At 39.9% G+C, this 16,055-nt stretch overlaps 1 protein-coding gene across 3 annotated transcripts in view; it reads right to left on the reverse strand.

The window, feature by feature from the left end:
* Positions 1-6,216: 6,216 nt before the first annotated feature.
* LOC118893116 (monocarboxylate transporter 1-like) overlaps positions 6,217-16,055 on the reverse strand; it is a 37,189-nt gene continuing 27,350 nt past the window's right edge. For all 3 annotated transcript variants that reach the window (XM_036848333.1, XM_036848342.1, XM_036848348.1), the window contains 3 exons: positions 15,485-15,628; positions 11,244-12,110; positions 6,217-7,702 (listed from right to left, as the gene is read on the reverse strand). In XM_036848333.1, the coding sequence (XP_036704228.1) occupies positions 7,449-7,702; positions 11,244-12,110; positions 15,485-15,628 (1,265 nt within the window). In that variant the 3' untranslated portion in view covers positions 6,217-7,448. The remainder of the gene's footprint in view (positions 7,703-11,243; positions 12,111-15,484; positions 15,629-16,055) is intronic.

A 16,055-nucleotide genomic window follows, 5' to 3' on the forward strand; every position in this document is an offset into this window, starting at 1 on the left:
GGGGGGGTCCTTTGGAGGCTATTTCAGGAATTCTGATGAGTGTGTGAGGACCTGACCCAAGGCTGTAGCAGGGAAAACAGGTGAGGAGGGGGTGGACAGGGGAGACGCTGAAGCACAACAACTTTTGGGTGTTGGTAAGTGATGAGAAGTAAGCAGGAGGCATTCCTTCCATGTGGGAGAGGCTAAGAGTTATCCAGAGTTTCCAGCTCAGAAAACTAGCCCAGCAGGTCCAAGTCTTCCTTGGCTTGTGCTTACCCTCAGCATCTGAGAAAGTGGATAATGCTTAGAATTTACCTGGTTCTAGGACTGAGGCACTGGTTGTTACTAAATGACTCTACAGCCTCAGGGGATTAATAGGTACAAACCACTATGTAAAAAATAGATAAGCTACAAGGATCTATTGTACAGCACGGGGAATATAGCCAATATTTTTAAATAACTATAAATGGAGTATAACCTTTTCAAATTGTGAATCACTACGTTGTACACCTGAAACTAATATATTGTAAATTAACTGTACATCAATTTAAAAAAAAATCATTGACGCTTGGTTCCACCCTAATCTGACTTATCTGGTCTTGGGTGTGTCCAAGCGATCAGAATTTTTATTTATTTCTTTTTCTTTTTTTAGTTGAGGTACAGTTGATTTACAATATTGTATGAGTTTCAGGTATACAGTAACATGATTTGGGTATATATTTGTTTTGATTCTTTTCCATTATAGGTTATTATAAGATATTGAATATAGTTCCCTGTGCTATACAGTAAATCCTTGTTTTTTATCCACTGTATATATGGTAGTCTCTGTCTGTTAATCTTATACTTGTAATTTATCCCTCCCCCCTTCCCCTTTGGTAACCATAAATATGTTTTCTGTCTGAGTCTATTTCTGTTTTGTAAATAAGTTCATTTGTATCATTATTCTAGATTCCACATATAAGTGATATCATGTATTATTTGTTTTTCTCTCTCTGACTTCACTTAGTATGATAATCTCTAGGTCCATCCACGTTGCTGCAAACGGCATTATTTCATTCTTTTTTTACAGCTGAGTAATATTCCTTTTTTATTTTATATATATATATATATATATATATATATATATATATATGCCACATTTTCTTTATCCATTCATCTGTTGATGGACACCTAGGTTGCTTCCACGTCTTGGCTATTGTAAATAGAGCTGCTAAGAACATTGGGGTGCGTGTATCTTTTCGAATTAGAGTTTTCATCTTTTCCAGATATATACCCAGGAGTGGGATTGCTGGATCATATGGCAGCTCTATTTTTAGTTTTTTAAGGAACCTCCATACTATTTTCCATAGTGGCTGCACCAATTTACACTCCCACCAACAGTGTAGGAGTGTTCCCTTTTCTCCATACCCTCTCCAACACATTATTTGTAGACTTTTTGATGATGGCCATTCCAAGAGCTGTGAGGTGATACCTCATAGTAGTTTTTATTTGCATTTCCCTGATGATTAGAAATGTTGAGCATTTTTTCACGTGCCTATTGGCCATCTGTATATCTTCTTTGGAGAAATGTGTGTTCAGGGGCTCCCCTGGTGGCACAGTGGTTAAGAATCTGCCTGCCAATGCAGGGGACATGGGTTCGAGCCCTGGTCCGGGAAGATCCCACATGCCGCGGAGCAACTAAGCCCGTGCTCCACAGCTACTGAGCCTGTGCTCTAGAGCCTGCGAGCCACAATTACTGAAGCCTGTGTGCCTAGAGCCCATGCTCCACAACAAGAGAAGCCACCGCAATGAGAAGCCAGTGCACCGCAACGAAGAGTAGCCCCCGCTCACCCCAACTAAAGAACGCCCACGCACAGCAACAAAGACCCAAGGCAGCCAAAAAAGAAAAAGAAATGTTTATTCAGGTCTTCTGCCCATTTTTTAAAAATTAATTAATTTATTATTTATTTTTGGCTGCCTTGGGTTTTTGTTGCTGCGCGCAGGCTTTCTCTAGTTGCAGCGAGCGGGGGCTACTCTTTGTTGTGGTGCTTGGGCTTCTCATTGCAGTGGCTTCTCTTGTTGTGAAGCCCGGCCTCTAGGAGCATGGTCTTCAGTAGTTGTGGCACGTGGCTCAGTAGTTGTGGCTCACAGGCTCTAGAGCGCAGGCTCAGTAGTTGTGGCTCACGGGCTTAGTTGCTCCGCGGCATGTGGGATCTTCCCGGACCAGGGCTTGGACCCGTGTCCCCTGCATTGGCAGGCGGATTCTTAACCACTGTGCCACCAGGGAAGTCCTTCTGCCCATTTTTTGATTGGGTTGTTTTTTTGTTATTGAGTTGTATGAGCTGTTTGTATGTTTTGGAAATTAAGCCCTTGTTGGTTGCATTGTTTGCAAATATTTTCTCCCAGTCCATAGGATGTCTTTCTGTTTTGTTTATGGGTGAGCAGGATTTTTAAAAGCTACCTTAGGTAAAAACTGTTTTGATAGACTGAAAAGTATTAGAATTTACTGACTTTATCCAGGTGTTTCACAAAGTGACATAGTAACAGATCAAATATAATCATCAGGTGGTAAGAAGCAGCATAGTGTCTAACCCTGGTCTTTCCTTAAATTTAATTACAGATTATGTACTCTGTTTAATGTCTTTCTCACCCTCTAGACTATAAACTCTCCAAGGGAACATCCCCATGTTAGTCACTATTGTATATTCCCAAGGCTCTATACAGTGTTGGGCATGTGGTTGGCCTTCAGATATTACATATAAGATGAATAAAGAAATACTTATAAAAATTTTTAAAATGTCTGTACAGCCTCAGATTTGAAAAGTATTCAGAATTATAGTCAGAAAAGCAGTCAGGTGCTTTTCTTCCTTTTTTTTTTTTAAGGGGGGGTGGGAGGGTACAGAGAATGAAGCACAGCAAAAAGAGAAAAACACCCCAGGGTGAACATCTCTTGATTACACATTTATAGATTGTCAGCCTGCCGAGGGACTTAGTCCCGGCCCACTTCCCCTTCTGGCTTCTTAATGACTGCTGGCCACCTCCTCCTGCAACCCAGCGGGCAAGAGCTCAGCAATGCAAGCTCTTTTAATTCTTGAAATGGTAAAGCATGGTAGGAAAGGAAATCCACAAGTGAAGAAATCACATTATGAATTCCAGTGCCAAAGAAAAGGACTGTAAATCAGATTGCGAATTCACTGGGGACCAGGAATCATCTTGCTCTTTTTGGTGCAGGACCTGAGCGATTGCTTTGGCCATTATTTACCCTCCGGGATTACACAGGACTCGCCTCTTCCATTCTAGTGTTTGTTTCCAGAGTTTCCATCCAGCCCCACCTTCAGCTCTAGCCGCTGAGCTGCCATGCTCTTCTGACAGTAGATGACCTGCTAGGATGGAGGGGTTGTGTTGTGAATTTTTTGGTTTTTGGTTTTTTCACTTTTCATTGAAATTTTAAATTTACAGAAAAGTTGGTACAGAGAGTTTCTATATGCTCTTCACCTAGCTTCCTCTGATTTTTTTTTAAAATTTAATTAACTTATTTTTTTTAAATGTTTTATTTTATGGAGTATAGTTGATTCACAATGTTGTGTTAGTTTCAGGTACACAGCAAAGTGATTTAGTTATACATATTTTGCTTCCCCTGATGTTAATTTCTTTCATAATCATGGAACATTGGTCGTAACTAAGAAGTTAACACTGGACAATCCTATTAACTAAGACCAGTTTTTCCATTAACGATGTCCTTTTGTAGTTCCAGGACCCAATCCAGGATATCACATGCATTGTTTTTAATTATAGCTACCTCCCTGGGGTTTTGTGTGGATTGGATGATAAACTGCACGTAGAAGGGCCACGTAAACCATGAACGATGTAAGTGTTATCAGCAGTTCTTTTTCATTGTTGTTCTGGTTAATGATGAAACATACTGACGCTTCCCTCACTGCACGGCTCGGTGTGAGTAGATTCCAATTTCATTATTAAAATGACTAAAACCATATGCTGGGTACTTTAATCCTCACAACAATTATATTATGCTCCTGTTATGAGACTCAGAGTTGATATACTTTTAGGCTTTCTAGGCCCTCCCAAGGTAGAGTTAGGTACCTTTTCACGTGCTGTCTCATCACAGCACTTACTGTGCAGTCTTCCCCACTAGACTAGAAGCTGTGGGTTCCAGGAACTGGATTTTGTTCACTGTTATCCCCTCTATCCAGCAAATAGTCAGGCACATAGACGATACTCAAAAAAAACACTGCTTAGATGAATGAATAAATGAAGGCTGATCTTTTAACCATTGCTCTATTCTGAAAACTGCTGTTTTCCTTACAACTCACTGTTAACTGTCTGCCTTCCCCTACCAGAAAGTGAGATCTGTGGAACACAGAATGAATCTTCAATGCCTAGAACCCTGCTTAGAACTGACACTTGGGGTAAATGTCAATAATATCTGTTGAGTGAATGTATGGAAAGGTAGACTTCCTCCTTTGGTCCACATCACCCTGTCTTTTTGTGACATCATTGTACCCTTTTCTTTTTTTAAAAAAAAAATTTTATTTATTTAGGCTGTGCCGGGTCTTAGTTGCGGCATGCGGGATCTTCGTTGTGGTGTGCGGACTCTTAGTTGTGGCATGCATGCAGGAGCTAGTTCCCCAACCAGGGATCGAACCTGGGCCCCCTGCATTGGGAGCACGGAGTCTTACCCACTGGACCACCAGGGAAGTCCCTCACTGTACTTTTTTCCGATGCTTATCTCAGTAAGATAATGTTCAAAAGCATAACGCTGTGATGTGGGTAAGTGCAGAAAGCTCTGGCTTCCTGAGTTAAACATGCATTTGCAGCTGAATGATGACTGGAAGGGGAACCACAGGAATGCTGTCCCTGAGAGCACTGTCTCCAGGAGGGAAGCAATGATGGTTGACTCAGGTGGCCTGTGGACTCCACCCTCCACAGCTTTGTCCAGGACAAGCAAAATCATGCCTTGAGGCTATTCGTGCTCTGTGCTCTCAACTTCCATGTCACACTCGCCTCCCTTTCACCAGAATGCAACTCTTAAAGATAAACAAATAGATAATGGCTGATAGTAATCATTAGCTTTATTTTCTTAGGAGATAAGTGCCTCTTGTCAGAACTCTTCTATTTCAAATCTGTTCATTTTTCCTCTGTTATTAGTGAAAATATAACAATCACATTCACGTTAAGGAAAATGAATATAGGGAAAAAGTCACCATTCCAACACAAGTATGGTTGGAATTTTGTGTTTCTCTCTTTCCTCTTTTTTTTCCCTGAGAGTATATTATATATACTTATCTAGTTTGTGTTCTGCTTTTTTCATGTAACATTGTATCATGCTTATAACAGAAGGATCTTTCCATGCTATTAGACTTCATAACCATCTATTTAAATACACTGCCACACATTTAAGGATGTTCAAATATATTGTTCATTTCACTGTCAGATATGCCAGGAAAAGTCACCTAAAGAGTTTGAAAGACAAAACCTCAAGGCACCTAAATATTTTTAAGACTGTTAAATGTCAGGATTAAAAAATAAACCTTCTCGGGAATTCCCTGGCAGTCCAATGGTTAGGACTCCACACTTCTACTGCAGGGGACACGGGTTCAATCCCTGGTCAGGGAACTAAGATCCCACATGCCACGCAGCACAGCACCCCCCCCCCCCAAAAAAAAAACCTTCTCTAAAAATATACGGAGGACAGCACATGGAAAAATGGTCAACATCTTTAATGTTCAGGGAAATGTCACACACTACATACCAACTAGAGCGGAAAAGTTAAAAAGATCGGCAATGCCAAGTGCTGACAAGGATGTAGAACAGCTAGAATTTTCATACATCGCTAGTGGGATTACCAAATGGTATAGCCACTGAGACAATAGTTTGATAGTTTCTTACAAAGTTAAACATGCACTTGCCATATGACCCAGCAATTCCAATCCTAGGCATTTACCCAAGAGAAATGAAAGCATATGTCTGCACAGATCTCTATGTGAATGTTTATAGCATCTTTACTTAGAACAAAGCTCCAATGTCCAACTGGTGGATGGATATACAAATTATGGTACATCTATACAAAGAAATACTGCTCAGCAATAAAAAGCAATGAACTACTGAAAAATACAACAACCTGGATGAACCATAAAACATTATGCTATTGTGAAAGAAGCCAGACACAAAAGGCTACTCCCAACTGCTTTTACTCACAACACTTCTGACACCAAATGTGTGGGTTATTTCCACACCAACAACCATTTCGCCAACTCTCCAGACACCAACTGGGTGTCCTACAATTCAATTCAATTCTGACATAAAGTACCCAGAGTTAGTGTCAGATTCCACAGATTTAAAGGCTCAGTCTCACAAGACTGCCCTCACTTCAGATTCCAGTCTCAAGTCCCAGGTTGCCACCTGTACTTGTGACCAACCAGCTATAAATTGGGAGTTCCCATGACTCCTTCATCAAGTTTGATAATTTGCTAGAATGGATCACAGAACTCAGGGAACACTTTGCTTACGTTCACTGATTTATTATAAAGGATACAATTCAGAACAGCCAGATGGAAGAGATGCATAGGGTAAAATATGGTGGGGAGGAGTGGTAGGGAGATTCCATGCCCTCTCTGGGCACACTACTCTCCCAGTACCTCAAAGTATTCACCAGCCAGGAAGCTCCCTGTAGTTTAGGGGGTTTTATTACATAGGCATGATGGATTATATCATTGGACATTAATAATTGAACCCAACTTCCAGCCCCTCTCCCCTTCTCAGAGGTCAGGGGATGGGGCTGAAAGTTCCAACCCTCTAATCATGCTTTGGCCTTTTTGGAGACTAGCCCCTATCCTGAAGTTAAGAAAGGGGTCTCCAGCCACCAGTCACCTAATTAGCATGCAAAAGATACTCTTATCACTCCAGAGATGCCAAGGCTTCTAGGAGCTGTATACCAGGAACTGAGGATAAAGACCATATATATACTATTGTGCCATAGTTACATACTATGTGATTCCATTTATTCCATTCTGGAAAAGACAAAACTATACGGGACAGAAATCAGATCAGTGGCTGCCAGGGGCTATAGTTAAGGGGAGGGGATTAACTGCAAAGGAGCAGAAGGGAATTATTTTGGCTGTTTGAAATATTCTATATTAGTGTGGTAGTTATTTGACAAAATACCTGTGTCAAAATTCATTAAACTTTACTCTTATAAAAGGGATTTGTACAGTATTTAAGGTATACCTTAATAAATATGACTTCAAATAAAAGCTATTTCCTTCTGTCACCTTTTGCAAATCCCCTGCCCCTAAAGGACGTGACATATCTATTATGACTGTTGTAAAGGAAGGAAATAAAAATTCTATCAATGAACACCTGGTATGACTTCCACACAAATGTCCACTGTCCACTGTGAGCACCAAGAGTAGAACACGATTCAGTAGAATTTTTCAGTATCTTTGGTCCAAAGCTTCTGTTTATCCCTGACTTCAGCCTGAAAGTTTCTCCTCTTTGGGTCCTCCTTCTGTGCCTTTCAGTTCTGGAGATTCCGCAGCTTTAATAACTTCTTTTGGTTCCATCTCTTTACTTTCCTTTTTCTGCTTCGCCTCTGCCTTCTGTTCTTTTGCCTCAAGTTGATAATGGATGCCCATGCCAACGCAGAGATAGATGCCTGAGACAATAAGGATTATGCCACATGCCCAGTATGTATATTTGTAGTCTCCGTATATGTCACTGAGACGACCTAAGGATGTCCAAAAAAAAAAAAAAAAAAAAAAGTTATGTGGGTAAACAATTATACCCTTTCCCAAATAAAGCTTAAGGATCCACTCAAAGAGCCCATAAATGACAAATTAGTCTAAATAGAAACTGCTCAAAAAAAAAAAAAAAAAAAAAAAAAAAAAAACTGCTCAAAATTATTTGATCTTTTGTTTATGATGTCAACTGATTTTGGATGGCCCTGCGTAGTCTGTTAACTTTAGCAACTTGAAAGTAATTAAATCTTGGCAAATTTGAATTGGGGAAGTCCTAGAGATCACCTAGAGTCAATCCTCTCAATATTCAATGGAAAAATTTGTTGCTCAAAAGAGGTTTAGTAGTCTTGCCCAAGGCCATAGAGCTAATTCCAGTCTCCCAGGCCAATGCACTTTCTCTGACATCAGCATTTCCCAAAGGGCGTTCCTGTGAACACTCATCCTCTGCTAACATTAACTAACAGCAACACCTTTCCACCATTCTAAGTGCTTAATCCTCACAACAGGAAGGTTCTATCATCATTCCCATTGTATAACAGAAAAACCAAAGTACAGAAACCTTAAGTAACTCGTCCAAGGTCACAAAGCTTGTAAATGAAACAGGTTGGCTTTCAACCCAGCAAGTCTGACTCTGAGGTCTGCACCATAACTTCTGTTCTACAGGATACTCCCTAATGTTTCCAAAGTCAAGTAAGTTTGGAAATGACACATAGTCTTTTCTATTAAAGGCTTTATGAGGTAAAGAAACTTATTTATGAGGTAAAGAAACTTATTTACTTTGGTGTTCCCAATCTTTTTTTGGCCATGAAATCCTTGTAATAATAAAATTTATTAGTATCTCAAACTAGTATTAAGAAATAAACTTTGGAGGGACTTCCCTGGTGGTCCACTGGTTAAGAATCCACCTTCCAATGCAGGGGATGCGGGTTCGATCCCTGGTGAGGGAACTAAGATCCCACATGCCGCAGGGCAACTACGTGTGCGCGCCACAACTACTGAGCCTGCGCTCTAGAGCCCGCGAGCCACAACTAGAGGGCTCGCGTGCTGCAACCACTGAGCCCACGTGCTCTGGAGCCCATGCCACACAACTAGGGCGCCCAAGCACCACAATGAAGATCCCGCATGCCGCAACTAAGACCCAATGCAGCCAAATAAATAAATAAAAGAAATAAACTTTGGAAAATACTACCCATATAAAGGACATAATAACCAATTCAAATATGACTCCATATGGTTTTCCAATGCAGGGCATCACGCATTCAGCAATACTTACTGATTCTCTAAATATACACACGGCCCTGGGTCTGCTAGGTCCTGAGTTAAGGGTGAGCAAAGGAGGTAACGTCCACAGTTCAGTGGAGAAGAGAAATTTTAATCCAATAACTACACAGACTGTGACAAGTGCTACAAGGAAGGTTTGAAGGCAGAAAATAGGGGTTTTAGACCAGCAAGTAGGGTCAGAAAGACTTTTCTTTTTTCTTTTTTTAAAATTAAAAAAAAATTTTATTTTTGGCTGTGTTGGGTCTTTGTTGCTGTGCGCGGGCTTTCTCCTGTTGCGGCGAGCAGGGGCTACTCTTGCCTGCAGTGCTTGGGCTTCTCATTGCGGTGGCTTCTCTTGTTGCGGAGCACGAGCTCTAGGCGTGTGGGCTTCATTAGTTGCGGCACGCAGGCTCAGTAGTTGTGACGCACAGGCTTAGTTGCTCCGTGGCACGTGGGATCTTCCCGGACCAGGGCCCAAACCTGTCCCCTGCATTGGAAGGCGGATTCGTAACCACTGCGCCACCAGGGAAGCCCAGGAAGGCTTTTCTTAAAGTGTAAACTTAGCCAAGACTTACAGGAGGATAGGAGTTATCAAGGAGAAGGGAGATGGGAAAAGGCTCAGGGCAGACAACAGCCAGTGCAAAGGCAGGTGGTAAGAGGAAGCACAGGGTATGAGAGGAGAAGCACAGAGAGCAAACTGAGTGGTGGGAAATGAGGCTGGAGACACAGGTGGGCCAGGCCACGCAGGACCTAGTAGGCCACAGCAGGGAATTTGATCTTCACCCTGAGAACGTGGGAAGCAACTGGAGTGTTCTAAGAGACGAAGAACAGCTAGAGTGGATATGGGTAAAGTTAGAAGGCTACTGATAGAAGACAGGAGATTTGGATAAGAGTGGTAGTTGTGATGGAGAGAAAACAGGCAGATTAGAAAGAGATTTAGGAAGTGAAAACGGACAGGATTTGGACTCTCCTTGGGTGTATATAGGGAGGAGAGAGGGTGGACAGGTCAGTAGTGATCTTCTGTTATGTATCCTTCGTTACTTTATAGTGCATAATCTCAAAAGCATGAGTCACATCCAGAAGTCCAAATTATTGTTGTATTTTGTATTAATAATAATTTTAAAATGTAAACCATTTAGCATTTTTTTAACATCTTTATTGGAGTATAATTGCTTTACAGTGTTGTGTTAGTTTCTGCTGTATAACAAAGTGAATCAGCTATATGCATACGTATATCCCCATATCGCCTCCCTCTTGCATCTCCCTCCCACTGTCCCTATCCCACCCCTCTAGGTGGTCGCAAAGCACCAAGCTGATCTCCCTGTACTATGCAGCTGCTTCCCACTAGCTATCTATTTTACATTTGATAGTGTATATATGTCAATGCTACTCTCTCACTTCGTCCCAACTTACCCTTCCGCCTCCCTGTGTCCTCAAGTCCATTCTCTACGTCTGTGTCTTTATTCCTGTCCTGCCCCTAGGTTCTTCAGAACCATTTTTTTTTTTTTTAGATTCCATATATATGCATTAGCATACAGTATTTGTTTTTCTCTTTCTGACTTACTTCACTCTGTATGACAGACTCTAGGTCCATCCACCTCACTACATATAACTCAATTTCATTTCTTTTTATGGCTGAGTAATATTCCATTGTATATATGTGCCACATCTTCTCTATCCATTCACCATTTAGCATTCTTAAGAGAATAATACATCAAGTTTTATGGTCACTTACTAGCTGCGTGATCTTGGGCAAATTATTTCACTTTTAGAAGCCTCTATTTATTTATTTATAAAGCGGGAACAATAATTGTCCTGCATCACAGACTTGTAATATATGACAGAATATAGCAAACGACTAGGACAGTCCCTGGTATACTGTGAGCCCTCACCTGGTACCTATTGTTATTATTTGAAATATTACTGCTGAGATAAATTCCACAATTAAAAAGAAATCACCAACAGTATGTTAAAGGTGGTTATATATTTTTCTACAATAAACATGTTAGGTTTTTTATCAGGAAAAATTATTATACATACTTAGGTGTGTAATAGTTTTTTATTCCTCTTTCAGCTTGATGATTCACTTTAATTCAGTTCTATTAAGTATTTGAGCAATTACGCTGTACCAAGCATTGTGCCAGCACTGAGGGTACAGAAGCGAAGAAAGACTATCAAGCAGCTCACTGATTTCTGCTTTCTATCACCTTCCTAATCTTCTCTGTCTGTTTTATGTTAATAGAACCATAGAAATAAGGAGACATACTATACCTAAAATCGGTGGCCCCAGGAGAATAGGACAGCATTCCACAATGGTCACCAATCCCACAGCACTGGAGAACCTCTGGGATCCAATGAGGTCCATCAGCGTTTCAAACAATACGGCGCCAAACCACCCAAAAGCAAATCCAAGGAATCCCGCATAAAGACAGAACCCTACATAGCTAGAGGATAAGGGTACTAGCGTATGACACACTCCATTTGCAATAATAGAAGCAGCAAAAAAATACTGAATTCGAGGTCTTATCCACTTTGTGTTGGCTACAAATCCCATAGAAGGTCTGGCTACCATGTCAACAAAAGCCAGAATGGAAAGAAGGAAGGCAGCCTTCTCACTAGAGTGATGTTGACTCTTGGCATAATTACTAAGAAAGACTAAAGGTGTAGCCAGCGCAAAAGACATTATCACATTCCCAGAGAGGTACAGCAGAAAGCCTCTGTGTTTGAATAGGGATAAGTCCAGAAGTTTGTTAACTGTTTGAAAAACGGATTGTTTCTCCTTTGGGGGGTTTCTGCCATTAACTTCTGTATTTGCATCACCTGCCCCCTTGTTTGCATCATATTTTCCAGCTTCCTGAAGGGATTCTTTAGACTTCTCTTTCCCTGCAGTGGTTGGCTTGGGCCCTATTGGTCTCATCAGGGCTCCAGCCACACAGCAGTTTAGTAGGATGCCTCCAAGAATTAGGAAGCTTCCTCTCCAGCCAAAGGCAGCAAAAAGAGCCTGGTTGAGGGGGGCCAGGGCGGAGAGGAACACAGGGCTGCCTGCCATGGCCAGTCCATTTGCTAATGGTCGCCTCTTGTAGAAATACTTGCCAATCATGGTCAGAGCTGGATTCAAGTTGAAGGCAAGCCCAAGACCTGGCGAGAGGGGAAAAAAGAATCACATACTCCAATAAATGTCAGAAACATATTTGGAATTAATTAACTAGGCAAAGAAATGAAGTGGAAAGAGGTCAAAATCATGAGAGGCTATTATAACTAGTAGGTCATTAAGTGGACTGTTATCAAATAAATACAGACATAAAGTCTCTTTATGCAGCAAATACTAGATTTATAATATAAAAAATGTATATATATGTGTATATATATATGTATATATTTTTTGGCCGCACCATGTGGCATGCAGGATCTTAGTTCCCCGACCAGGGATCGAACCCAGGCCCCTTGCAGTGGAAGTACAGAGTCTTAACCCTGGACCACCAGGAAGTCCCTAAAAAATGTATATCTTAAAAAATAATTATTTTTCCTTTAGCAACAAAAAGAACAATAAATGTAAGATCCTTTGTCTAATTTCATAATTTTAGCTTTCCTGAGGAACAGGGAATTGAAAGCAAAAAGGAGAGAGGATAAATCTTATAAATTCAGAAAGCAAGATAGGAGAAGGGGCAGAAGGAAGGGAAACAAGAGAGAGGGAGGGGGAGGGAGAGAGAGAAAAAATGTTTTTGGATAGTAAAACACAACATTGTCAAGATGCTAACACTACCTTAGTAAATCCATTAATTTAATGAAATTTCTATGAAAATTTCAATGTGTTTTATTTTTCAAATGAGGTAAAATGACTCTAAAATACACCCGAAGAACAAATGCATTAGAAATATTGGAAAAGGATAAATAATTGGTGGGCCTACCCTAACAGATATATAAATATATTGTACAGCTATGGTAATTAGAATAGTGTGGCACTTATTCAAAATTAGAAAAACTGATTACTAAAAGTGGGCAGAAAGTCCAGAAACAGAACCAAAAGATACATTTGAATTAATAGGGAAAGAATGGATTTTCCAGCTAATGGGGCTGGGACAGTAACTATCCCAATAACCTCTTAAATGGTCTCCCAATCTTGCTTCCCTACTAGGTAAACCAGGTTAGGATGCTTGCCCATTTCAATCTCTCTAATGACTGCCCATCCATAACTTTTCACTCTGGATTAAGAGGTCCCATGATTTGGCCCTAACCTACCTCCCTGCCCTCATCTCAGTCTATTCTTACTTGTGCTACGTGTAACTGTTCTTCTAGATTTTCACAAAGCCTTCTCCTAGTTTTCATTCAGATCTCAACTTAAAATCACCACCTCTGAGAAGCCTTCCCTTTAGGGACAGTTCAATCCTTCTCTATCAACATTCTGTTTTAAGTCTTTGCAAAGCAGTTATTACTACCCAATATTTTTCTTATTTATTCATTTATTTGTTGGTCTGCTTATTGTCTGCTTCCCTCCACTAAACAGTGGGAATCTTGCCTGTCATGTTGGCTCTCCCCACAGAGCTTGGACCAGTGCCTGGCATATAGTTAGGGACTCAATAAATATTTGTTGAGTGAATTAATAAATGAAATAATGAACAGGCTGAATAATCACATGGGAACAAATAAAGTTCTATTCCTTCCTTATGTTATTCAAATAATCCAGATGAGTTAAAATAGTTAAATGTTTAAAAATTTAATTAATGTAGTAAAAGTATAGATCCAAAAAGATAATACCCATTATTGGCATTATCTCAGGTCCTGCAGGTGGGACTGTAAATTATTATAACATTTCCAAAAGAGTATTTGGCCAATGGTATCAAAACCCTTTTTCCCCAGTAATTGCTCTTCTACAAATTTATCCAAAGGAAATTATCATTTTCACAAAGATACATACAGAAGCACTATCATGCAAATACTGTTTATTAAGAGTGAAAATATAAACAATCTAAATGTCCTTCAATTAGAGGATGGTGAAATAAATTATGGTATATCCATCTATCCCATGAAAAAATAATCGCTGCTAAAGTATATTTACTGAGATGGAGAAACTATGTATAATACATGATGTATTATTAAGTGAAAAAATTGGTTACAAACATTATACATAATCTCATCCCTTTAAAAAAAATTTTTAACTTTATTGGAGTATAGTTGATTTACAGTGCTGTGTTAGTTTCAGGTATACAGCAAAGTGATTCAGTCATACATATACATACATTCATTCTCCTTTAGATTCTTTTCTTTTATAGGTTATCACAGAATATTGAGTATAGAGTTCCCTGTGCTATAAGTAGGTACTCGTTGGTTATCTATCTTATATATAGTAGTGTGTGTATGTTCATCCCAAGCTCCTGATTTATACCACCCCCACTTTTCCCCTTTGGTAACCATAAGTTTGTTTTCGATATCTGTAAGTCTGTTTCTGTTTAGTAAATAAGTTCATTTGTATCATTTTAAAAAATTAGATTCCACATATGAGTGATATCATATGATATTTGTCTTTCTCTGTTTGACTTCACTAATCTCATCCCTTTTTGTTCTAAAAATTCTATGTGTGCATAGAAAAATGAGTGGATATGGCATCAAAATATTAATGGTAGTTTTCTCTGAAATGTAGAGCTATGGGTGTCGATTGTATTTATATTCAGCAATTTTATTTTCTTAATTTAGTTATTAGAAAGGGGGGTTTCCTCATGCATGCCCTTTATCCCTTGAAAATGTATCTGTCTTTTCTATCAGAAACTGCTTTATATCTGACATTCTCTCTTTCTCTAATTTGAGCCAATTCCTTCTTGGGTAGAATGGGAAATGAGTGGGAATAGCTAATGATCTCCCTTTCAACAAGTTTTTACCTATCACCACTATCTTCTTTCTTAAGACAAAAAAAGAAAGAAAAGAAAAGAAAGAAAGAGAGGGAGGGAGGGAAGAAAGAAAGGACGAAAGGAAAGAAGCTCTTTCAATTTATTCATTCAATAAAAGTAATCACCCATTAAGTGCCAGAACTTTCTTTAAAGACTTGCTTTTTTTTTTTTTTTTTTTTTATATATATTTTATTTATTTATTTTTGGCTGTGTTGGGTCTTCGTTTCTGTGCGAGGGCTTTCTCCAGTTGTGGCAGGCGGGGGCCACTCTTCATCGCGGTGCGCGGGCCTCTCACTATCGCGGCCTCTCTTGTTGCGGAGCACAGGCTCCAGACGCGCAGGCTCAGTAGTTGTGGCTCATGGGCCTAGTTGCTCCGCGGCATGTGGGATCTTCCCAGTCCAGGGCTCGAACCCGTGTGCCCTGCATTGGCAGGCAGATTCTCAACCACTGCACCACCAGGGAAGTCCCAAGACTTGCTTTTTTTAAATTAACATATCAACAGCTCTAAAAAATAGTGACCTAGTAATTTTTCTAACAAAGAACTTTCATTTTTCAAAAGAATTGGCAAATTAATGCTATAAATAGTCCACACAAAAATTAATGCTTGAAAATACATTAGTAGCAACTCACCTGCAATGACTCCGACACACAAGTAAAGTTCCTGCACAGTGGTACAGAAAGAAGCCGCAATCAAGCCACAGCCTGACAAGCAGCCGCCAACAATCATAACTGGACGACTGCCATATTTATTCACCAGGATACTGCTGATAGGACCTAGGAGAGAACAAACAGCTTAGTCATATAGAGGAGAAGCCCAGCCCTCACATCCACACCTGCATATGACATTACCAACATGACAGGATGCCACCCCAGAAAATAAACAGATAAAACAGAAGACAGTGGTAAGGAATATTACTTTCTATCTTTATTTCAGAGTCACAGGTTTGTGTAATGGAATACATATAGTGTTGACTGTACATTTTCTATATACCTAGGACATATTAGATGGGTTTTAACTAAAGTATGCAAGACCATAATCTAATTATTTTAAGGCAGAAGAGGCTGCAAATACCCTGGTTATAAGGGTTTACAGGATTCTTCATGTATCTAGGATATTATCCACATATATGTAGCAAGTTTGCTCTGTTTTAAATTTTTAGATGGTCATCTAGAGCAAACACACATGAACGATGAGATTTAT

Source organism: Balaenoptera musculus, chromosome 1 (genome assembly GCF_009873245.2).
Source record: "Balaenoptera musculus isolate JJ_BM4_2016_0621 chromosome 1, mBalMus1.pri.v3, whole genome shotgun sequence".
Lineage (NCBI taxonomy): Eukaryota > Metazoa > Chordata > Mammalia > Artiodactyla > Balaenopteridae > Balaenoptera > Balaenoptera musculus.